This window comes from Phaseolus vulgaris, chromosome 4, assembly GCF_051622355.1.
Source record: "Phaseolus vulgaris cultivar YP4 chromosome 4, ASM5162235v1, whole genome shotgun sequence".
Lineage (NCBI taxonomy): Eukaryota > Viridiplantae > Streptophyta > Magnoliopsida > Fabales > Fabaceae > Phaseolus > Phaseolus vulgaris.
The window spans coordinates 6,445,941-6,470,732 of NC_143501.1; the positions used below are offsets into that span (position 1 = coordinate 6,445,941).

Consider the following 24,792-nt stretch of genomic DNA (forward strand, 5'->3'; position numbering starts at 1 on the left):
TATTTTGCTGAGAAGCACCATCCAACAAAGAACAACATTTCTACGAAAACAGAATATATCAGCAGATATAGGCTTGAAATGACTCTGATACCATATTATGAAATAAACTTTAAGCCTAACTCAATCCCATAAAATCAACTCATGAAGTTATGGTTTGCACCCACTTATATACAATGAAATATCTTCATCTATAGTCGATAGTCGATGTAAGATCTCCAACATTTTGTTTTCCAAAAAGACTCCAAGCTAAATTGTTGCGGCTGTATAACATCTCCTTCCTCCAAGAATCATATTTTGATTGATTCTCCCCTTAAGTATGGACTGAAACGTGCTTTATCTATAGTATTGAGATTTAACAATCAAAATCTTGTTTAGGTTTGAAAGATGGTAAAATTTTTCACGTGCAGATCTTAGTTAGTTCCTTGGAAAAATAAAGCTGCGAACCCACAAACTATATCATTACAAAGCAAAATTAAACAGAAACAGTAATAAAGCAAAGTTCCTACAAGCATTCAGCAAACGTTGTTTTCGCATGCCAAACTTTTCCACTTGAATGCTAACTGCGAAAGGGTTTTTGTAGAAGATCCATGTTCTTTGAGAGTGTTAGCAGCAGCTTCTTTTAATGCCTTCATTCTCTTGCGCATTTCCCCTCCTTCTTTCTCTTCCATTACACACCTTATCATCTCAACAACTTCTACCCTTTCCACCAACCCTTTTTCATTCTCTCTTGGCCTCACTCCCACTTTCAGACCCTCTCTCACCACAACAACATTCATCCTTTGCTCCGCAAACAGTGGCCATGTGATGAGTGGCACACCATGCACCACACTCTCTATGGTTGAATTCCACCCACAGTGAGACAAAAACCCACCAACTGAACCATGTCCAAGGATTTCAATCTGGGATGCCCATGATGGAACAACCATACCTCGCTCTTTGGTCCTCTCCAAGAACCCACTTGGCAAGAACTCTAAGGGTTCTACATGCTTTTGTTCACCAAGATAAGCAGCATCGACAGCATCATTCGGAGCTCTCACAACCCACAAGAATTTGTGGTTACTCAATTCCAAACCATATGCAAGCTCATTCATTTGCTCTTGTGAGAGCGTTCCACCACTCCCAAAAGAAACATACAAAACTGAACAATCTTGCTGCTTGTCCAACCATGTCAGACACTCCAACCCAGTTGTAGAAGCTGCTCCAGTTTGGACAATTGGTCCAACAGGATGCACAGGAGGGTACCCTCTACCCTCCTCTTCCAATGCTCTTATAGGACCTGTTTCCATTTCCAAGAAGCTGTTCACAAAGATTCCATCAACAAGAGGGAAACGTTTAACACGTTGTAGAAAGAGTTTGTAAAAGAGACCAGTTCGATCGTGTGCTAGGGAGAATAGATCCCGACCATGAAATGGAAGACAACCTGGTACTTGGATAGGATGCGGCAGATCTTTGTACTCACATGATGTTTCCTCATCCAACTTGGGCATGTAGAAGTAGGTGGAGAGTGTTGTGAGTGAGCAAGGGAAGTAAATGTAGCACAAGATGTTGAGCTCTCGAGCGAAATCTAGTGCTTCAAGGGCAAAACCATCAATGATCATGGCCACGAGGGGTGTCTTGGAAGTGATAGACTTTAGAGTGTGATGAACGGATTGCATAGAGCGAGTCATTGCGAGATGAATTTGGAGTAGTAAAGGAGTCCCTTGTGGCTGGTCGTTGAGGTTGATTGGTGGAAGCAAAATGGGGTTGATGCTTGGAGGAAGAGTTTGAAGGATGGCTTTGGAGGCAGTTGGGAGAGAGCCAAGTGAGGGAACAATGCAGGTGACATGAAAATGTGGATGGAGCTGAACGAGATGTTTGGAGAAATTAAGAATGGGAACTAAATGGGAGAAGCCTAGACCAGGAATAACTGCAATATGTGTTGTTTTCTCCATGGAAATCATTCTTAAAATCTCTTGTAGGATTCATGCCATAATCATTCTTAAAGAGAACTAGTTACATAACCCATATAAAAGCAATATATTTTCCATTAGTTATCAATTAATGTACAAGATTTTTCTTACATTAGTTAATACAATAATCTCGTTCTAATTCATAGAAGTTAACAAATAATCTTGTACACCAAAAAATACTTGTCAATATATTCGCAGACTAATGCAGAACCAGTGTATTACTATTTTGGTTCTAAGCTTATGTCTTTTCACCCATTTTAAAATGAAACTATCGCAATATTAAATAGCACTTGAGATCGTTGAATCCCACTCAAAATTGGAGATGATGGGCTCATGAATCCGTACAACATACTTGAGGCCACAAGTACCAAATGTTCATGGACTTTTATCCACAAAGTAATCAAACAAAATGATACACCACACATTGCTGGAGATATATACCATGATATGACATTGTTGGCGTTTTACACAGAACCGACAAAAATGTACGCGTTGCTTTTTAGAAGGTATTGTGCACACTAAAGTTTGTTATTTTTAGAAGGTAAAGAGAAAGAAAGTTTTATAAGTGAAGACTTAAACTCACGAAGAAACAATTTATTTAAAATACTTCAAACCTTAAATTCGAATATCATGATCCTTAATCATAATCGAAACAATGATTGGATCCTTAAAAATAATCAATGAAAGAAAGAAAATAACTAACTCCTAGAATAAAAAAAACACTGCTTGGAATAAGTCAAACATTAATCAAACAGAATAAGAATATGCCTTAACAGACATAATAAAAGATACACTTAGCCAATAAGTATATAACACTTTATTTGACATTTTCATAAAGTTTGTCGTTGGAAGCAAACTGCAAGCAATTATTACATATTAATATTTATAATAAATAATTTAACAATTTTAAAATATAAATAATTTAAATTTTCAAATAAATAAATTCTAAATATAATAAATGGTAATTATTATTAGAGAAGTTAACCACAGAGTTTAATTTTTATTTCATTAATAATTATATGTAGAATAGGTAGGAATAGCATTAATTTTAACATGTGACTTTATCTTATATATTTTAAGATATACTTTGTGCAAACTAGACCTAGTTGAAATATTTTGTATTAATATGAGTTTCATATCTCGTTAAAAGAATGAACCAATAGAAAACCATACTACTATTAATAAAAAATTTGCTAAATATAATTATAAGATATAATTGATTTAAGGTATAAAATAAAAATTATTAATAAAAATTTTATTTTTATTATAAATATTAAATTTGTTCTCCAAAAACTTGTGGTGGGTTCAAAGAATAGCATAATACCAATGAAATTTAAATAGTAACACATTATTTTTCATTTTTTTACTCTCTTTGTATTTGTTCTTATATTTGTATAAGACTTATATAGTACCTGTTACCGGCTGAATAATTGATATTCCTCGGTCGTGTTTTCCTCTCTTCCCTTCTTGTATTTGTTCTTAAGTTGTCGGTCTGAAGTAGACTTGCAAAAGGCTCTCTAACGATCAAGTAAATTCTCTGTTTAAATATGATTAATCTATTGATAAAAACGTACATTATTCTTGTATAATCATGCTTATTTATAGTATTTGTAATGGACTATCTCATTTATGGGCCAATGTGTATCATTACTTAAATAGAATTATATTATTTGTCGCATATCTCCTTAATATTCCTTGCTGCATTAACTATATGTGATTAGGCAACCTCTAATACTGGATGAAATGGTTCGTCCGGCCCCAACCTGTACATTATCCCCCTAGGCTCGAGGAAAAACCTTCTAAAAGAGTCTATATGTGATTGTTTGGTGTCCGAGGTTTGACAATTGATTACTGCAATGTCAACGTTGATTAGACGTGTGTTTCACAATGTTTCTTTAAAGTTTAATCTAATTGCCCGATCTTGCCTTTATAAACTAGGCGGATCAGAATAGTGCGCTTAAGTGCTTAGATTGGACCCCTAACACGTCCGACCAATACATTAAATATGAGTTAAATTGATAATATATATTGTGGGTCTTTTTTACTTTTCCAACCTCCAAAAGAGATGGGGAAATTCTTTATGTACCTCCATACATTTCTTCCCACACCCTTATATTTTGAAAAATATAAAAATTATCCTTTGACAACTCTCATTAAACGTTTTTCTAATTTTGAAATATGGAATATAGAAACTTCTCAGAGTATAAAACCCAAAAGTTAAAATTTATGACTTATTTGTGACTTTTTGTTTTTTTACTGTACAATACAAAATGTGTAATTTGGAATGTAGAATCCAGAATACAAATGTATTCTTGAATTTGTATTCCGTATTTCACAATTATGAATACTAAATTGTACATTTTAGAATAAAATTTTTATATTCCAAATTGTATTCAAAATTCTGGATTGTAGTAATAATTTACGTATTTTTAAAATATGCGGTACAGGAAAATATCATGGGGTGAAGGAAGAAATCCCCTAAGAGACGTGCTTAGAAACAATAGAGTGAGAAGAAGAAATAGCCCAATATATCAAACAAATGGGCCGGTGGGAATGAGCCTAACAGATCCAAATGAAATCGATAGGTATGCTGAGAAGTGTTCATACATGATCAAAAACTCGTTACCTAAATAAACAAACAGTTACCTAATCAAACAACAGAACACCACATTAAAGAATGTGGAAAGTGTTTTTTTTTACAAACAGACGCAGGTTGTGAATAGAATCAAGAGAAGCAAAGATGAGTGGCGGCAGCAGGAGCGGACCCCCAAAGCATCAGAACCAGTACGCATGGAAACCCAACGCTGGTCGCAAAATCAACGAAACTGTATGTGATTCAAACCATTCCTTCAATCTTACTTTGTTCCCATCAAATAATGATCATAGAAAGAACATTTGAATACTATTCTTAATGTTATTACTGTTTATATTCGCAGGAAGTTGGAGGAAGGTTCAGACCCCTCTCTGAGATCACAGGGGTGTGTCTTCGTTGCAAGGAACAAATCGAGTGGAAACGTCGTTATGGAAAGTACAAGCCTCTTCTTCAACCTGCTAAATGGTAGTATTATCTCTCTACTCTCTTTTTCTCTTTACCCTTTTTTAAAAAAATAGTTTTTCCCAATTTTTTTTCATGAATTAGATCAAATTGTTGTCTTTTAGCTTTTGGTTGATTAGTTTGTTTACTGGGTTGCAGTCAGAAATGTTCCAAGCGCAATGTTCGACAAGCCTATCATAACTTGTGTTCTGGTTAGTATAACAATTGATTAATTTCACTTTTTTGTTTTTATTTTTGGGCTTTGGCAAGTGGGTGCTTTTGGAGTGTGGGAGTGGAAAGAGGATAATGGTGCATGTTGAATTGGTTGGGAATTGTAAGTGAACACATGGTGTTTGTGAAAAGTGCTCTGAGGGTGTATGAAATGATACCCTGATTAAATTTGTCGAGAACTGAAAATGTGTGTTTGCTGGCTCACTCGTTTTACTGTTGGTGTAGGTTGTGCCAAGGAGCATGGTGTATGTGCAAAGTGCCGTTGCAGTAGGAAGCAAATAGTTGGAAGGTTGTCTTTCTCACATACGATGGAGGATTCAGTTTTCGTTTGTATTTATAAAAACAGAAGCAAGGTTTTTTAAAACAGTCTGTAATCGCAATGTCAAGGTTTTCAAGTTCATGGTGTCTGCAATTGTGATCATAGCCACACACATTTGTCTTCAATTCTTCGCCATGTTGCAATTAAACCGTCACGACACCCCAATTTGAAACCTTGAACATAAGTTTTATGCAAAATGGGCATTAGTTAGCACCTGTTGACCACAACACTCAAAAGGAAAAGATGAATATACGTTTGATGTGTGATTTTGTTTCTTGTAGGGATTTGTCAGAAGTTGAGGCCGAACAAAAGATGCTTGACGAGGTTCCTTTTTCTCTGTCCTTCCCTCCTTTCTGAATGTTAAACTTGTTCTTTAAGCAAAGCGGAAATTCATAATAATACTGGTATTTTTTGTTGCAGGCCATTAAGAATTCTCGGGAGAGAGAAAGGAGAACCCTGATACGTGCTGTAAGATACCAAAACTAAGACCATTCATTTTTTCATTGCATATTATGCTTCTTTCTTTTCCCTGTCACTTTCAGTCTTATCAGTTTACCCCTGACAACATTTGTAAAACAGACAGGACTATAGATTGTACGTTGTTATGTAACATTTCATTTGAAAATCCTTTCACCAGGTTGAGTTTGTTAAACAATTTTAGTTTATGAAATTTGTTGTCGTACCAGCTCTTGATTCATATGTAATTCTCTAAAATTGTTGCATATACATGTGATCACATAATTTATTTTGAGTTTATATTGGTATTTTAAAGTCATGATTCATTTTTCATTTATGGCAAAGGCCAAAGACAGTAGTTGTATACCGTGTTTGTCTTTCTGTCCTATTCTGCAAACGTGCTATTTTACTGATGATTCTCCTTTCTACTCTTTGCTATCAGATGAACAAAGGCAAATCTAAGAATTCAAGTAGTACCCCATCAGATACTACAGGTAATAAAGTTGGACAACTGTTTCCAAATGCATCACTTGAAGACTATGCCAAACTGAATAGTGTTAAGCTGGGACATGATGATGCTAAAATTTGTGAGGATGAAGTTTGTGAAGATGACGATGATAACAGTGCCAATGAAGATTGTGATGATGATGGTAACACTGACAATGAAGATTGTGATGATGATGGTAACACTGACAATGAAGATTGTGATGATGATGGTGACAAGAATGACGAAAGCATTACCGATCATCCCAATTCCAAAAATGAACGATTCAGGGCATGAGTATATCAGTTTCCTGTAGAAATTCAAATTACAATACCTATTTCTTTGGAGACTATTTTCGGTGTATCTGTTGCGCATTAGGTGAGAAATATTGTGTTGAATACAAATTTTGGTAAGTTGTATCTTTATTTTGATCGCGTATGGGCAGGTGCCTCCTCTTCTTTCATTGTATTTAACTCTTGAAGTGTAGTCTTCATTATTGATTTTTGATCCTGCTTCCAGATCTGTTATGCCGAGCATGATCTCAGTTTATTATAAAGTTATTAGCTTCATTTTGTGGTATATGGGTCTACTTATCAAACCAAAAAACATCTTAATATTGAGAGATACTTTGAGAGTTGTTTTGAGCTATGTTATGTTATAAAATTTTAGAACATATTTGAAAGAGATTATTGAAGTTATTGCTTATTTCGGTACCTTAAGAAGTGCAACAAAATGGAATTTTTAACTTCTTTCAACAAGTTTCCAAATAGGTGTAATTTTTCAGAAAAATTATCATGGACAAATTTTGAAAAAATTATCCATATGGATAAGTCGTTTGTAAAAATAAAGTTGGGGTTAGCTTCACATAACTTTAGTATTGAAGAAATTGTATTTGACCTAGAAAATTGTATTTGACCGAGAAAACTTTGATTTATGTTATTTGAGGTTTTTTTAAAATGATTTTTTACTATTAGCTGTTTTTGTTATATTTAGTTGAACTCGTAATAGGTTTACACAACTTTATTATTATTTTTTAAAAATAATGTTTGATATTGAAGTATATTTTATTTATATGAAAATATTAGTTATGATATTAAAAATTAATATTGTAAATTGGGAAATAAATAAGAGTAGTAGGTAATTTTTAGAAATTAAAAAAAATATATATTAAAACAATTAGTAATTTAATGTGGAAAAATGGGAAAAAAAATGAAGCTACAAATTTTACCACAAATGAAAAAGAGGAAAGTTCCGAACATATTTGGTGGACTGAAAAAAATCTGGTTGATTAGGAAAAATATTGTATGTACATGGCACTTGTTGATGTGGAGAATGAAAAAGACAAGTGGTAATGATGATTCATGTATTTGGACATTGAGGGTTGAAGACTGGATTAACTAGACTTCCTAACAGGACATTGTTGACCATAAAAAGAAGACTCAACATGCTAATAAGGAGGGTTGATCATACTTTTGTAGTGTATCGTACTATTGGAAAATAATGTCAAATTTTGGATAAATAAAATTACATCATTAGAAGTAAAACAAAGCAAACTTACACGAGACCAAATTGTATACCTGATCTCATGATGCAACAAGACAAATTAAGAAAATCAATTACTCATCGTATTCATAACAAAATGGATGAGTCAATTTCTAATAAGGAAAACAAATATTTTTATTATCGGAATAAAAGTAAGAATAGAAGCAATTTTCTATATAGACAAGGTTGATAGTAAAATTTACTTCCAATTTTCTTTATTATTTTTCCTCTTTTTGCATCTTTTGCACTATCAATTTATAGCTTCATTTTCTCTCGCTATCACACAAAATAGTCAAACAAATATTAATATCTAACAACCTAATTTCCATGTCATCCATAATCACAATCCTTATAGTAATTTCTATATATTTTAACATATTTTTTTATATAAATTTTATAAAATTACTCATTGGTCTTATTTTTTAATAATTGTGTACATAATAATTTTTATATTTCACAAATAATATTTTTATATAAGCAATTAATATTAACATATCAATATTAATAATAAAATCATATGCAAAAGTCATGTAAACATACCACAACTTTAGTTAAATATAAAAATAATTGAAGTCGTGCTAGCATGACACGACTTCAACTCAAATCAGATTACACTAAAGTTGGGCCAGTGTGATTCAACTCAATTTATTGTGAAGAAGTCGTGTATGCATTATACAATTTTGGACTTGTAAAAGTGAAGTCATATCAGCATGACATGACTTCAATGTAATATGATTTTGAATTGAAGTGGTGACATATTGGCACAACTTCATTTAAATAAATAAAACAAACATTGATTAACATTAATCAAAGTCGTGTGGGTGGGTTAAATATGGCTCTTTCTCCAACATTAAAGTCGTGTCAGACTGACACCAATTCACTTTTACAAATTCAAACTTGTGTTAGACACATACACAACTTCTTCACAATGAAGTCATGTCATGTTGATACGACTTAGTCATGAGTGATATTTTTAAAATGTTTTTATTGGTAATTTATCTAAAAAAAATCACCTATTTAGTTAAAAACCCTTATTATGCATAGCAAATCTATGTTTTAGATAGGCTAAATATACTTTTTAGTATATATAAATATAAAATGTTTCATTTTAATTTTTAAAAAAATATTGTGTCTTTTAGTTCTTCCTAAAAAAAAATACCATCCTTTTTGTTTCTTGTTTGGAAAAGAAATGAGGATAGTAAATAATAGGTTGCTGAAACATTCATAAGTAAGCATATTTTTTAGACTAAAAACAAATATTATCTTATTTACATAAATTAAAATAATGTTGAACCTAGTTTTAAAGTTGAAGACACTGCAGGAGTAAGTTGCTGAGGGCTTTCAGCAAACAAGATTTCATCTATTGTTAGATTGAAGAAAATTGAGCATTTTTTTTTTTTATCATGAATTGTCTTTTTGTGATTTGTAAGCTACCTGGAAAATTGGTGTCATTCTTGGCAAAGAATTGTGTACCTGTTGTGGAGAGATGGGATCCAGGCACGGTCGGTTGACGTAGTGTAATTGTTGACGTGTCGATCTTCTTCTCCTTCGGTCGGTCGTTCCTTCTTGGAGTCTCCTTCGGTCGGGCGGGGGAGGGTACCTGCGAAGGCACTCCGACGCTCAAGTGAGTATGAGATTCTAAGTGTGGTTTAGTGAGTGAGTGAGAACGTACCTTTCTCTGGCTTGAGCACGGTATTTATAGGATTACCTAATGGGCTTTCTACCCCTTTGGGCTCAGGGTGGTTATGGATAGGTCTTTGCCAATTGTGCTCCAGAATACCCGGGGAATATATCTTTAAATGCGTATTCCTTATTCTTCGGAGGTGTATCTTAACCACCTTATCTTGTTACATAAATATCAATATATCTTTAAATGCGTATTCCTTATTCTTCGGAGGTGTATCTTAACCACTTTATCTTGTTACATAAATATCCTTACATTTATTATGCGTTCGGTCGGTCGGCCGCGTGCGTTCGTCTGGTGCCTATCGGTACACTTGCCCCCCAGGCTCGAGGGGAATAAAAGCCGAAGAGTCGTAATGATTGTTGTGCATTTCGATGTGTCAGGCATTAAATGTAACGGAATGACGGGACGTGCTCTTTTGGTCGGATGGGACAGAGATCGATCCGACGGTGGAGATCGAGTGACGGTTCGACTTCCGACTGGCTGAGGTCGTAGGATGAATGTGCATCTGACGGTTGAGGGAAGAAGAGGAATGCTATAAATAGCGTTCGCATTTATTGACGGCCGGTTTGGAGATTGCTTCCCACCTACTCTCCACCATCCCTACAACGAAGTTGATGGTGGAGACTTTAGAACTGCAAAGTCGGGCGCTCGTGGCGAGCCGAACGGTGATCGAGGAACTTGAGAGAGTTACGACCGTCACCGTTCCTCGCTTGAAGAAGGAAGTGACGGAAGCAAACCAAGCTTCAAAGGCATCGGCCGGGATGGTCGAGAAGCTAAAAGGCCAACTGGAGGAGGAGCGGGCGGCCGTAAGGGCGTGTGAAGAGCAAAAAAGAGGGTTTGAGGTGCAATTGAAGGATGGGGCCGACCGGGAGGAGGCCCTCAAAGCTGAAGTGAAAAAATGCCAAGACTTTATGCTCCGCATAAGTGAGGAGTACTTCCGGCTGGGTCTTCAACAGGTGGCTTTATGCTCCGATCACGTTAAAGTAATGATAATTCTGATGCCGAACGAGGCATAAATAATTCTGATTACGTTAAAGTAATGATTCTGATGCCGAACGAGGCATAAATAATTCTGATTACGTTAATGATAATTCTGATGCCGAACGAGGCATAAATAATTCTGATTACGTTAAAGTAATGATAATTCTGATGCCGAACGAGGCATAAATAATTATGATTACGTTAAAGTAATGATTCTGATGCCAAATGAGGCATAAATAATTCCGATTACGTTAATGATAATTCTGATGCCGAACGAGGCATAAATAATTCTGATTACGTTAAAGTAATGATAATTCTGATGCCGAACGAGGCATAAATAATTTCGATTATGTTAAAGTAATGATAATTCTGATGCCAAACGAGGCATAAATAATTCCGATTACGTTAAAGTAGTAATAATTCTGATGCCGAACGAGGCATAAATAATTCTGATTACGTTAATGATAATTCTGATGCCGAACGAGGCATAAATAATTCCGATTACGTTAAAGTAATGATAATTCTGATGCCGAAAGAGGCATAAATAATTCTGATTACGTTAAAGTAATGATAATTCTGATGCCGAACGAGACATAAATAATTCCGATTACGTTAAAGTAATGATAATTCTGATGCCGAACGAGGCATAAATAATTCCGATTACGTTAAAGTAGTAATAATTCTGATGCCGAACGAGGCATAAATAATTCTGATTACGTTAATGATAATTCTGATGCCGAACGAGGCATAAATAATTCCGATTACGTTAAAGTAATGATAATTCTGATGCCGAACGAGGCATAAATAATTCTGATTACGTTAAAGTAATGATAATTCTGATGCCGAACGAGACATAAATAATTCCGATTACGTTAAAGTAATGATAATTCTGATGCCGAACGAGGCATAAATAATTCCGATTATGTCATGGAATACATGGTCCATTAGTCTTTGATAAGTGGCCCCGACATTTTTGAGTCCGAAGGGCATAACTTCATAGTAGAAATTATCGGAATCAGTCATGAAGGCTGTCTTCTTTCGGTCGGCCGGGTGCATTTGGATTTGATTATAACCTGAGTAGGCATCAAGGAAGCTGAGGATGTGATGTCCGGCCGCCCCATCAACAAGACGATCAATGGTAGGCAGAGGGTAAGAGTCTTTTGGGCATGCCTTATTGAGGTCCGTGTAGTCAACGCACATTCGCCATTTTCCGTTCGCTTTCTTTACCATAACCACGTTGGCTAGCCATGTGGTGTAGCGGGCTTTCTGAATGAATCCAGCTTGTAACAATTTATCGGCTTCGTCACGTGCGGCTTGGCGTCGTTCTTCGTCTAGATGTCTTTTCTTTTGGGCTATTGGCCTAGCTTCTTTATACAGTGATAATCGGTGAGTGATTACCTGTGGGTCTACGCCAGGCATGTCAGCGGCCGTCCATGCGAACAGGTCGGCATTTTTAACAAGTGTCGTGCCAATGGCCATTTAGTCGTCCGACTTTAGTGAAGTGCCGATATGTGTAGCGTGGCGATCATCACGAAGGGGGAACGGATGCAAGTCTTCTCCTGCCTCCATACGGGGATCGTCCATACGAGGGTCGAGATCAACAAGGGCTATCATTTGTCGACGGGACATGCGTCGTCCGGAATGTCGGGTCGGGGATCGTCCTCTTTTTTGCGGGAGTCGGTCGTCCGGATTGGTTGTGTAGAGCCATCGAGTTGGCTCATTTTTCAAACTTGCGACATAACATTTTCTAGCGGTTTTTTGATCGACATGGATTGTTGCAATGTCGTTATTTGCCGAAGGGAATTTCATGGCTAAGTGTGGGGTGGAAACAATGGCTTTTAACCTGTTGATGGACGGACGACCGAGCAAGATGTTGTAGGAAGTCTGGGCGTTAACCAGAAGATATCGTACGTTTATTGTTTTGTGGAGACCGTCTTCTTCACCAAAGGTTGTATATAAGTCTATATACCCCTTAGTGTCGACCCGTTCGCCTGAGAACCCTACGATTTGTTCGTTATAGGGTTGAATGTCTGCTTCTGGGATGTGCATTTTCTTGAAGATTTCCCAGTATAATATGTCGACCGAGCTTCCTTGGTCTACCAAAGTTTTGGCAATTGCGAACTTGTCAATTTTCACGGTGATTACCATAGGGTCGTCCTGGGTTGGATCTATGGCTGTGAAGTCGTCGTCAGTGAAAGTAATCGGAGGTATGTGTGGACGCCTCCTCGTAGTGGCATGAGCGGACTGGATGTCTCGAAGATGTTTCTTTCGGGCGGAATTTGAGCACCCGCCACCGGCAAAGCCTCCGGCTATATAATTTGCTTCGTGGCTCGGTTCGCCCAGGGTAACGGGTCCAGCAATCATGTTGATGACTTCGCGAACTCGTTGGCGTGGGCGGGCATTTCGGTCGGGACTTGTGCTACGGGCGCGTGTACGCCGAACGGGGCTTTCACTGCGTTTCCGCGAAGCTTGGCTATGGTCAGTTCGGCGTTTGTAATCGTTATGGTATGACCGGTCGACACCACGGGATGGACGGTCGGTACTCCGTGGTGGGGATCTTGAATTCCTTGTCCTCTTGACGAATTGTCGCAAATGGCCAGCCTGGATGAGCTCTTCGATTTTGTCCTTCAACGCCTGACATCCTTCGGTTGTGTGGCCGAAGTTTCGATGGTATTGACAATGCTTAGCGGTATCTGCATTCGGTGGCGTTTGATATCGCTTCAGTGTCGGGATTAAGTCCGTTTGTAGTGCTTCATCTAGGGCTCGTCCCTGCGGAACAGTTAAAGGAGTGTAACTGTTGAATCTGGGCATACGGCCTCCTCTATTCCGATCGGGCCTCTGAGTGGTTCGGACGGTCCGTTCGGCTTCAATTTCTCTTTCCTTACTCGGGATTTGATCTTTGAGGACTCCGGATCCGACGGCCTTGAACCGTTGGTGATAGTCGATGTGTTCTTCGATTTGCATGAATTTGGTTGCTCGAGTGCGGAGATCTTCCATGTCTTGAGGTGGTTTCTTGATGAGACTGTCGGCAAAACGACCCGGCCGGATGGCCGAGACCAAATGGTGTAATGCAACGTCCTGTTTGAGTCCTCGGATATTCATACATGCTTTGTTGAACCTGTCTAGAAAGGTTCTAAGAGGTTCACCTTTCTCTTGTTGCACCGATAGGAGAGACATGGAAGACATATGATGTGGTCGGCTGGTGGCATGTTGGGTAGAAAATTTTGCGGCTAGGACGTCAAAGTCATCGATGGAGTTCGGAGGCAGCTCTGTAAACCAAGTAAGAGGTTCTCCTTGTAGTGACGTTGGGAAAACTTTACACCACACATTGTTATCTGTGGTGTACAAGGTCATCTGTGTTTTATAAACATTTAAATGCTCATCTGGGTCGGTCGAGCCGTCATAGAGTTTTATGGTGAGACCCCTCCATTTGTCAGGAAGTGGAGTAGCGATAATTTCGTCTATAAAAGGATGAGCCCTTTTACTTGACTTTCTTTCGATTGTTTCAGCTCTGGAAGCAGGATTGGTTTCGGCCGGCGTAGGTATGCGAGAGGCGGTTCGGTCGGCTGCATGGGATTGTCCTTCTCGTTCAGGATTATCGACCTGTCGCTGGAGTCGCGCGTTCTGCTCTCTCAATAAGGCGATTTCTTCCTCTTGGCGGTGTCTATCCTCTTCGTGTTGACGACGATCGTCCATCCCCTTTTGCCGCAGTTCCTCCATCTGAGTTTGGAGGGTTTGAATCATGGTCATCTGTTCTGCCATGGCGTCGTTGTTGTTCCTTGTTACAACCATTATAGCTTTAAAAATTGAAACTTTGCCTCGGCCCCACGGTGGGCGCCAATGTTCCGACCTCAAGTCGTTGGACAGCATCGCTAGGGTCAATCACCGCATTCGAGGTATTGTCCGCTTTGGAGGTCGGTGCTCCGTCACGGTTTTGTCCTTAAAAGGCGCCTCGAAGGGTGAAGGGAGTATATAAACTGCCCTTGGCCTCGATTCCTGAACGATGTGGGACTGTATTGGCATACGGGAACAAGCCCCCCAGTCGAGGTCTAAGGGGAGTTTGTCCCCCTAGCTGAGGGGCGAAGGAGGTTCGAGCCCCACGGTGGGCGCCAATTGTACCTGTTGTGGAGAGATGAGACCCAGGCACGGTCGGTTGACGTAGTGTAATTGTTGACGTGTCGATCTTCTTCTCCTTCGGTCGGTCGTTCCTTCTTGGTGTCTCCTTCGGTCGGGCGGGGGAGGGTACCTGCGAAGGCACTCCGACGCTCAAGTGAGTATGAGATTCTAAGTGTGGTTTAGTGAGTGAGTGAGAACGTACCTTTCTCTGGCTTGAGCACGGTATTTATAGGATTACCTAATGGGCTTTCTACCCCTTTGGGCTCAGGGTGGTTATGGATAGGTCTTTGCCAATTGTGCTCCAGAATACCCGGGGAATATATCTTTAAATGCGTATTCCTTATTCTTCGGAGGTGTATCTTAACCACCTTATCTTGTTACATAAATATCAATATATCTTTAAATGCGTATTCCTTATTCTTCGGAGGTGTATCTTAACCACCTTATCTTGTTACATAAATATCCTTACATTTATTATGCGTTCGGTCGGTCGACCGCGTGCGTTCGTCCGGTGCCTATCGGTACAAATTGCTTTGTAAAGAAGATGGACATTTACAGTTACCAAGTGCCAGAATAGGTTTATATGACTTTTGGTCAAATGAACAATAAATTAACTGAAATAACATGTTAAACACATTCAAAGTTTGTTGTCTAAATAACTAAATCCTAATTTTATGATGTTGATTTGACTTTTTTTTGAAATTATTATAAAATAAAATAAATCATATGCACATGATAAATTTTACTACCTTCCACTATATATCTAAGAAAACAAACTATTATAAAAATGTCCAATTTACTCATACCTATTATCTAGACATGCGTTTATTTTTTAGTTTTTTTTTGGTTTCGTCTACTAAAATTATCAATGTATTCATGTCTATTGTTTGCTTATTTATACTTTAATTCCTAAATTTATCACAATACTCTTATATTTGCTTTAGACACATACCAAATACTTGATTTTTCTGTATTTTCACTCTCACCTCCCTCTTCCCTTCGATTTATTTATGCATTGTAGATGAATGACGAGATGGACAACAAGGGTTTGTGCACAAATTTTATCCCTCCTTATGTGTTGAAAGCCTTTGTTTGTAAGGGTTTTCTCATTTCTATTTGGCAAAGTTTTATTATGTTTTCCAATTAAGAAGGTATGAAATCCTTTTGGGATTCTTTAACCCTTTTTTATATTTTTCATTCTTTTTAGTATCGTTGAGCAATTTCCAAAGTTCAGAGTAAATCTTGATCAAAGATATTATTCCTTGACAACAACAAAAAAAACTTTTGAGTTCTACAACAAATTTTGTTTTCAAAGAAGTTTTCCAAAATCTATACATTGTAAACACCACATGAGGACTTTCAATTTATTATGATTTTTATGTATAGATTGGCATCCCAAAACACTCAAATCTAGTCTTGTATTCAAATTATGATCAAGCATGTCATTATATCATTATTGTCTTCAAATCCAGACTCAACATGTTTCTATTTTATAACTTTTCATTGTTTTCGATGAATACAATCATTCAATCTTTATAGCATGTTCTAAATTTAATTATAGAATCCTCATACATAGTCCTTCAAAACCTTACTTGCTTTCTCTGTTTAAATACATGCTTCAAATATAGATTCATATTCAACATCCAATTTAGTTATTCTTCATTATACATATACTGACTTTATCTTCATATCTCATCTCACATTATTATTCTTGCTTTTATTAACGTTTCAATAGTATATTTACACTTTTCGTATGAAACTTATTAATATAAATTGTATTTAAGTTCAAAACAACTCAATCAAACATCATAGATCTCATTTTAACTTGAAAGAATTAACTATAATATATAATTCATAACATTGTTCATACCAAGTGTTTATAGTAAAATTATCTACCATATTTGCAACTAGATGGATTATCAATTACTAGAAAAACATTTCAATTTAGAAATTGAAATTCAACTTCACAACACTAGAAAATCATATTTACATCTATCCTAATTTCAACAAATCAAAGGACAACTTATATTTACACAGTTAAATGAAACAAAATTTCATCCAACAATTAGACATCAAACTTTCGAATCTATAATCCCAAAACCTCTTCAACATATTATCTTCCACTATCTTAGTCATGCAAAACTAATCCTTACTTGTTTTAAAGTTAAAAAAATTGTATGAAGGTAGAATTCAAATTAAAAGGAGGTTGGTCAACTTCTAAAGAGTCATAGGATAGACATACAAATGGATGCTAACATAGAGTGAACTTCACTGAAGTAAGCCCATAACCTTAAATTTTCTTAAAGATTGTGTATTTTTTTACTTATTTCTTTCTTTCATATTACGAAATATATGATTTATTTAAGACTATTTCTTCTTACACTTTCACATATTCCTCTCCCACCTCCATAAACTTTTAATATTCTAAAAATGTCCTTCTATAATATTATGGATTATGTAATCCAGAAGTCTAAATTAGCTTTTGGATTATGTAATCCAAAAGTCTTTTTTTAAAGAAACTACTCTCAAAATACTATTTTTTAAAAATATATTTCAAATTATATAATCTATTTTCAAATCTGAGATTAAATTCTGAATTATATAATTCGAAATATAAGGTAATAAAATAAGGATAAAAAAAATATTTTCAATTTGGTATGAAATGGCATAATAAACCGTCTGTATTTAATATTGCTACTAGTTTTACATCACGAACGTCAAGGTCTAATACAACGAATTGTACAACCCATAAATTTATTTAATATGCTATTTATTCTGCATTGCAAAATCAAAATATAATTTTAAAACTATTACAATTACACTAAAAACATCTAACTGGTAGTTTTAAGTCAAATTGCAGGTTTGATGATAATAGTTGACTTTAGAACAAATATATGTTTTGATATTATAACAACTTCAACTTCAACTTGTATAAAACAAATTACAATGTTTCTTCTTCAAGTAAAATGCATATATTTCACAAAATATCCCAATTTCATCCCAATATTTTTTAGACAAACATAATTAACTATTAAAATATAATAATAGCTTCAAATTAATTTCCTAACCTAAAATAAAAATAAAAATAAATAAACCGATGCATACGTACCTCCTAGGACTAGTTCAATAAGAAAACTCAAAGATATCTTAAACACTTCAAAAATTCCAATTCCACTCATATTACAATGACCAGTGATAGGGTGCAAAAATAAAATAAAGAAAAAGCAGTGATGGAGTGAGGCAAACTAGCAGAAAAAAAAATTGATTGTACATTATCAATAGAATGTTGGAAGAGAATACACTAATCCAATTTAGTCTTCGAAAAGAATGGGAAAAAAAATTCTAGTACAAAAATTTCCATATTTTTGTTCCTAACGATTAATCACTTGAAAATCAATTAGCTCAATTGTCCGCTTAAAGTTGAAAACCTTTTAAGCAGAAAATCTGGTGCATGTGTAACTGGTTATGAGGCTTAAAAGCTAACTAGTTATGTCCAGCAGTAAAACTGATGCTCAATTGCCATTGTGATTTTTCTAGTAATGTCCAGCGAAGTAGATTGGGACAAAATTCTTGGACAATTTCAAACTAGATCAGTTTACACATCTTCATCTTTTGCACACACGCGCTCTGAGTGAAGAAACATTGAAATGATTTCAAAATGAGTAAAATATTTACTTAAAGAATAGGTACTACGATACAGGAAGATTAAAAATGTGCCAGACTCTTTTAACAGACAAAATCATGAAAGAAGCCAAATAACAAGTCTTCGGTATGAAAAAATATCTTCAAAATGGGCATAAAATATGCAATGAGTGAGGAAAATATGCAATGAATTGATTTGCACAATTCTTCACTGAGTGAGTGGTGTCCATAAATTTAAATAAAGATTCAAGGTTTGACTAAACAATAAAACTTATCACAAGGAAAATATTCCACAAGGATTTAGGATTCTTAAAACTGGGACTTAAGAATATGATCATCCCTTGTGAAAATTATCATGATATCTTTCTAGTTATAGTTAATTTCAGTAAGCCCACTACTTGCAGCCCAGCATGCACCATAGAAAGGTAGGAGATCAACTAAATGTAAAATTGAATCATTCTTATTCTGGATGCATATAACTTTAAATGTAAATGCATCATATACAATGCATTACTTAACATCATATGCAGTACCACAAAAAATTACCAACAGAACTAACTACACAGCCTGACCATAATTCAGAAATAAGATAGAAGCAAATAAAATCAATAAATTGCCAAAACAAGGATAATTAGAGTTAATCAAAATTAATGGGTTAATTTCAATATTTAACTACAGTCTACACCAAACCAGAATAAACAAACAGGATTGTAAACACAGGAAGAAATCAGAGAGCAAGACTTACTCAGATATTCATAAGCCAGAATCATTGAAGTACCCCACGCTGACATGCTGAAAAACCTTGGACCTAGTCCTCTATATAAACCTTTCCAACCATCTTCAATAATCAAATCTTTAACAACTTGTTTTACAGAGATTCTCTTTTCAAGTCCAGTCACCTATAGTGCAAGCCATTGAGTGAGGAAAATTTAGTAGGCAGTGACAGATTAAATAAATATGATTGAGATTCAATCACAATATTAATGATGTTCCCATCTTCCCCTTTGCGTTCTCATCTTTTCTAAGAATAAGAACTTCTACAATCACCAAAACATACTGGAGCAATACGTCTATTACTATCTTTGCAAAGTGGGTATCACATCAATCTTTCTCAAACTAAAACAGGTCAAAAGAAAACAACAACAATAACAATAATAAAGGACATAAAAGATTAATAACAGTAACAATATAAAGGACAACAGAAGCGTATATACGACAGTTATGACCAATCATATGTGACATTTATTATATTATTGGCAACACTTTTTAAAATAAATTTAAATTATATAAATCCTAACAAACTGATATATAAAAAAAGAAAGTAAATATTCTGAAATAAGTAACAATCACCAAAAAGATTGTGGTTGTCAAAAATTCATACATTTCATAGTTTTTAAAAAATTTGCAAAATATTATAACCCACTAAATAAGGAAACTTGTCATAAGTGATAAATAATCTAAAATATTCTAATATATAATTAACATATTTTTGGATATTTCCATATATTCTGAGACAGATGACAGAATCAAGTTAAGTCAGAAGGAGTAAGTTTTAAACTTGGCTTATGGAAAAAAAAAAAACTTTGGAATTAAAGGGATTTTGGTTAATTAAGAAGAAGGCGAACTGTATAAAACACAATTTAGTAAGATACAACAATATTTTGGGATAAAAATCAAGTATCACATCATCATACAAGTTGAACGGTTTAACCATTTGGCTATCTTGGGTCCATCTAATGAAGCGCTGGGGTGATAGATGACAAGTGGCAAGCATATATGTAATTCACATGTATAAAAATTATTTGTTAACATGAATGAACATTCTCTGATCACATTTGACGCAGAAACTACTCTATAGAGCTTCCACATCTCTTTACATTAGACATGAAAAATAATAAAATGTAGGTTAAAATTGTTTATTCAAACACACTAGAAATGAAGGATGGCACGGGACATTTTTAAGTTTCTTGTGAATTTACCAAACACATTACATTTAAAACCAAATCATTAGTAAAGATCTAATAACCAAATACAAGCATTAACATTCACACTGCAGTAATGACCAAAGGATGCAGAGAACTTGTGCATTAGAAAGAAATGTGTTCAACAAGGTTATGGATACCTGTAACCGTGTCTTGATTGTATCCAACGGGGTTGTAATGCAGGATGCAGTAGCACCAGCAATGATCCCTCCGGTAGCCTGAACTAACATAATCCTTGGTAGACTAGGAGCGCCTTCCTCACAGGAGTTATCCCCCAAGAATCTGCCAAAGCAGTCAGTGATAATGATCATTAAAAATCAGATACTTCACTAGTAATGAAGAAATAACAGTATTATGTGTTTTACTGAATTCATTACACTGTTAATGATAAAATTCACCAATCTAAAATAGCTTAAAAAAACTAAGCTTATGCTTTTGTTTGGATAGGTCCTCCAAGTCCAGTAGAAATCAACTATCCAAACTTATATAAATGGATGTTGAGCAAAGCATAATTCAATGCTTCTAGACTGACTCCTTTACATTTATCTGACCAGGATAACATCAAACTTAAAGGATCTTTAAAAGATTTTTTTCAGTTTTACCAAGTCCTTGTACTACAACAAATCTACACATCTTTAACTTGAATGAGCTAATTTTAAAATCACTGTATTCATTGTAATGAACATCTAAATAGATGATACATCAGAACCTAACTGATTGATAGATTGCAAGGATTTAGAGGCTCTTTCAATACACGATTATTTTTAATAGCGTAGTAACCTAGTGATGTTGGTTAAACATTAAAAAGGAAAAAAATGCCAGGGTTAAAATATACGATTTTCTATAGATTTTCAGTTTTTCTAACCATTTGATAAACAACATATTACAAAGGAAAAGGTAATATGACAATTACAGAGCTTTAAGACTCTAGAACAAGCATTACCATGTCTCACCTCCATAAGTAGTGTTTACTTGAGCCATAACTTGCCCACCATACAGCACTAGATGGAACATAAGTCATGACAGATAGACCAAATCCTCTATATAATCCCCTAATGCCATCAGACCTTAACACCTTACGAGCAACATCTAAACCCCCCCTATATTGGGTATGGCCTGAGTATCCTTGCACCATCAGCTTTTGGCTAACCTTAATATAATTCAATATAAAGGTAGTTAGCATATAAAAATTGGTACAATTATACTACTACTTAGGTAAGAATGGAGAAAAGGAGATAATGGAAATCAAGAATAACAAGATATCAAGTTAATATGCAGTATTATGATATGATAAAACATACAAAGCGCCAAGCTAATATTAGGTTCCCAGTCCTAGCTACTTAAGTAGATAAAGAAATATGGAAACCACCTCTAACAAATCATCTAAGATACTCTACAACATTATAACATATAATAATTAGTTAATGATAATATGAAATATTTTCTAGATATTCTATTGAGGATTCATTTATACATATTTCCATAAAACAAAAATGTTTTATCAACAGGAAAAGAAAAAAACACATAATAAAAACACTTTTTTCTTGTTCATCTAAACATGTCAAACCTTTTACAAAAGCACAATATATAAGGACAAAACAAAATAAAACACCATAAGTATGCTGATAAAACACATTACTATAAAACATTCCTTTCAAACCTTAAATTTTTTCTGATAATGACATGTTTTATTAACGGGACACATATTTGCTCTCGTTTATCTAAACATGTCATTAGCACCCTTTAAAAGAAGCACACTATATAAAGAGAAAAATAAAATAAAACACCCTAAGTATGCTGATAAAACACATTACTAAAAGACCTTTCTTTCAAACCTACAAGTTTTCTGATACATGAGTTTATAGAACTAAATAAAAAAAGTGTACAAAATAGTGTTTAAATTTAAAAATGTATCAAATACAACTTATAAAGCCATATGCAAAAATAAGTACAAAAATACTTCTAGAGCTAAAATAAAATTGAATTGCAACAGACATGTCAAAGAACACCAGGATTCAAGCTTCAATAATTGGCAAAGTTAAAAACAAACTTAAAAGATTGTTGGTCAGCTTGCACTGTCGAAATAACTAACTTACAAAAGATGTATTTGAATGTATACCACAATATACAAATGCGTAAACATCATATACAGCCATCAGTAAGTCCAAAAGAGTATATTCTTTCAAGTACAAAACTACTGACACTTGTGCACAGCAGCTGAGGTTGGGTGAATTAGATTATTATACCACATCAACTGGAACAAACACAGCTTGTGCCAAAAGTGATGATGTCATGCCTGCAACTCCATTTGATATGGCAGCTTGAGTAGTTTCAGATAGTCTGAATGGCTCCAGCATCCTGAGGGAAGCCACCTTTGTCGTCTCCAATGCAGTAAGAAATATGATTCTGGTAGGAATTGTACCAGTCATGACTGTAAAAAATCCTTTATACAAACCACGGATTCCATCCGTTTTAAGTAATCCTTTCACAACAGATAATGCACTTCTCTCCAAAGTATCCTTTGAAGCAACCTGCAGCCTAGTTTTCACAACAGAAACCGGGTAGAGTGCTACTGTAACACCTGTAAAGAGTCCTGCTCCCACGACATAGAACTTCGTTTTATCTAGCCTACAAAATTAGTGGGACTTAACAAATAAATAAAGCTTCAAGACATCAAATTCATCATCCATAAAACATATTCCAAACAAGCCAATCCAAATATCTAGAATAAATCACCAATTTCTTCTTACAGTTATTACCCTCTCTCCCTGCTAGTACCAAATTATTTAAGTGATCCTTAAAGTATTGAGTATTCATCAGTTTGGCCCCCACTTAATATAGTGAAATTGAAGGATCAATTTGAAGCATTGTTTAATATTTGGAGGCCTACTTGACATGATTTCCAATACCTTCAGGACTACTCAAGTAATTTTGCTTCATTTTCTTAACTTCGGGCATCACTAAGGAAAGTATTAGAAATCTCCAATACTGAAGGATTACTCACAAAATCGCTTTCCAAGGTAAGGTTTGCATCCGTTTATGTACTCTGTTTAGTCATATATCTAAAATGCGAAATCTCAAACAGAAAGAAAGCAATAGTTTAGATGTGAAATCGATGGTTTACTCAATGCATATTCAATATCCACTAAGAAGATCAAATTTCCATAGATGAAAGATTCATTGAGCTCTGAATAGGAAATGAAAGCAACAATACAAGCAGAGCGTCACAACCTAGAATCTTGTTAGTTCAAATATCTTCTAATCGAGCAAACATAAACGGCTAACACTACATTTCTGCTAGTAGGCATTACTTCAAACAGTTATTAGTGCATATCATTTGTATTTCTTGAATTCAATTTCAGTTCATTATCTTTAATTGTTCATGCGATAGTTGCAATCCACACTCGAACAGAACTAATAAAAGCGTGAAATTACAAAAAATGGAGAAAGTGAGAAAACCTGTCCCAATTAATATCGGAAGAGGCCATTGCTTCAGCAAAGAAGAGAAGCGTTCATGAATAGCTCGATGCTGCAGATTTCGAAGAAGGAATAGAAGCAAAGCCGAGAGAGAGAAGGAGGAAGCATACGCAAGGAACCTTTCGTATTATTTATAGGAGAATATGCTCACTCGTGTTTGTTTCCTATTTATTTATTTATTACATTTTAATAATATGTTTTTATTTTTTATATATTTTTTATTGATTTCTCAAACATGTATATTCACGCTTCTCTAAGAAAAGCTTCAATTTATCATAACTTTTATAGAGTGTTTAAAAATACGTTGATAATATATAAAAAAAAAAAATATTAGGTGGCATAATATATGAAAACAAAAATTGAGTAATAAAATAATGATAATTCATGGATAAAATGTTTAATTAAATTAAAATTGAAAGAGCATCTAAATACCAAAAAAAAGTGAGGGGGAAAAGATTCAATAAAATAGCATAGCAATTAAAATACATAATAAAATAACATTAATAAAATTAATATTATATATATATATATGAACCGTCAGAAGAGGTTCAAATTTGTAGTTGGACCTGATTTATCATTGAATTCAAATTAAATTGGATCGAAATATGTTCTTTTTAAAGGGTCAAAAATTGAACTCAACCTTGTAATGAATTTGTGCACTAAAATCAGTTAAGCATTTTAAGAAATAAAGTTAATTATGTTCAAATTGATTAAAATATACTTTTAATAAACTAAAATTACTTAAAGGTCATCTTTAAGTGATATTAATTGACTAAAATAGTGCTTTAATAGCCAACTAAAAAGTTGTGCAACTTCATAAAACTTTTTTTAGGTTATCAAAAAACAATTTTTAGTTTGCTAAAACTATCAAACCTCCAAAGCTAAGGTTTTT

General features: G+C 34.8%; 3 protein-coding genes across 4 annotated transcripts; 1 reads left to right on the forward strand and 2 right to left on the reverse strand.

The window, feature by feature from the left end:
- Positions 1-322: 322 nt before the first annotated feature.
- LOC137837013 (hydroquinone glucosyltransferase) lies at positions 323-1,979 on the reverse strand. The gene has a single exon (XM_068645822.2). It carries the CDS (start codon positions 1,938-1,940, stop codon positions 513-515), a length of 1,428 nt encoding a protein of 475 aa, XP_068501923.1. The 5' UTR covers positions 1,941-1,979; the 3' UTR covers positions 323-512.
- Positions 1,980-4,552: 2,573 nt separating this feature from the next.
- Positions 4,553-7,052, forward strand: LOC137837016 (small acidic-like protein). Its single transcript, XM_068645825.1, has 7 exons — positions 4,553-4,776; positions 4,886-5,007; positions 5,143-5,195; positions 5,440-5,503; positions 5,815-5,857; positions 5,954-6,001; positions 6,432-7,052. Exons 1-7 carry the CDS (start codon positions 4,690-4,692, stop codon positions 6,768-6,770), a joined length of 756 nt encoding a protein of 251 aa, XP_068501926.1. The 5' UTR covers positions 4,553-4,689; the 3' UTR covers positions 6,771-7,052.
- Positions 7,053-18,051: 10,999 nt separating this feature from the next.
- LOC137837015 (uncharacterized) lies at positions 18,052-24,053 on the reverse strand. 2 transcript variants are annotated; one of them, XR_016520627.1, is made up of 6 exons: positions 23,883-24,053; positions 22,670-23,051; positions 21,367-21,573; positions 20,564-20,705; positions 19,187-19,340; positions 18,052-18,426 (listed from the first exon to the last, which is right to left on the reverse strand). XR_016520627.1 is itself a non-coding variant. In XM_068645824.2 (6 exons), exons 1-6 carry the CDS (start codon positions 23,909-23,911, stop codon positions 18,395-18,397), a joined length of 936 nt encoding a protein of 311 aa, XP_068501925.1. In that variant the 5' UTR covers positions 23,912-24,053; the 3' UTR covers positions 18,052-18,394. The 2 variants fall into 2 exon arrangements, 1 of the variants encoding a protein (XP_068501925.1); XM_068645824.2 differs by having other exon boundaries at positions 21,377-21,573.
- Positions 24,054-24,792: the final 739 nt, after the last annotated feature.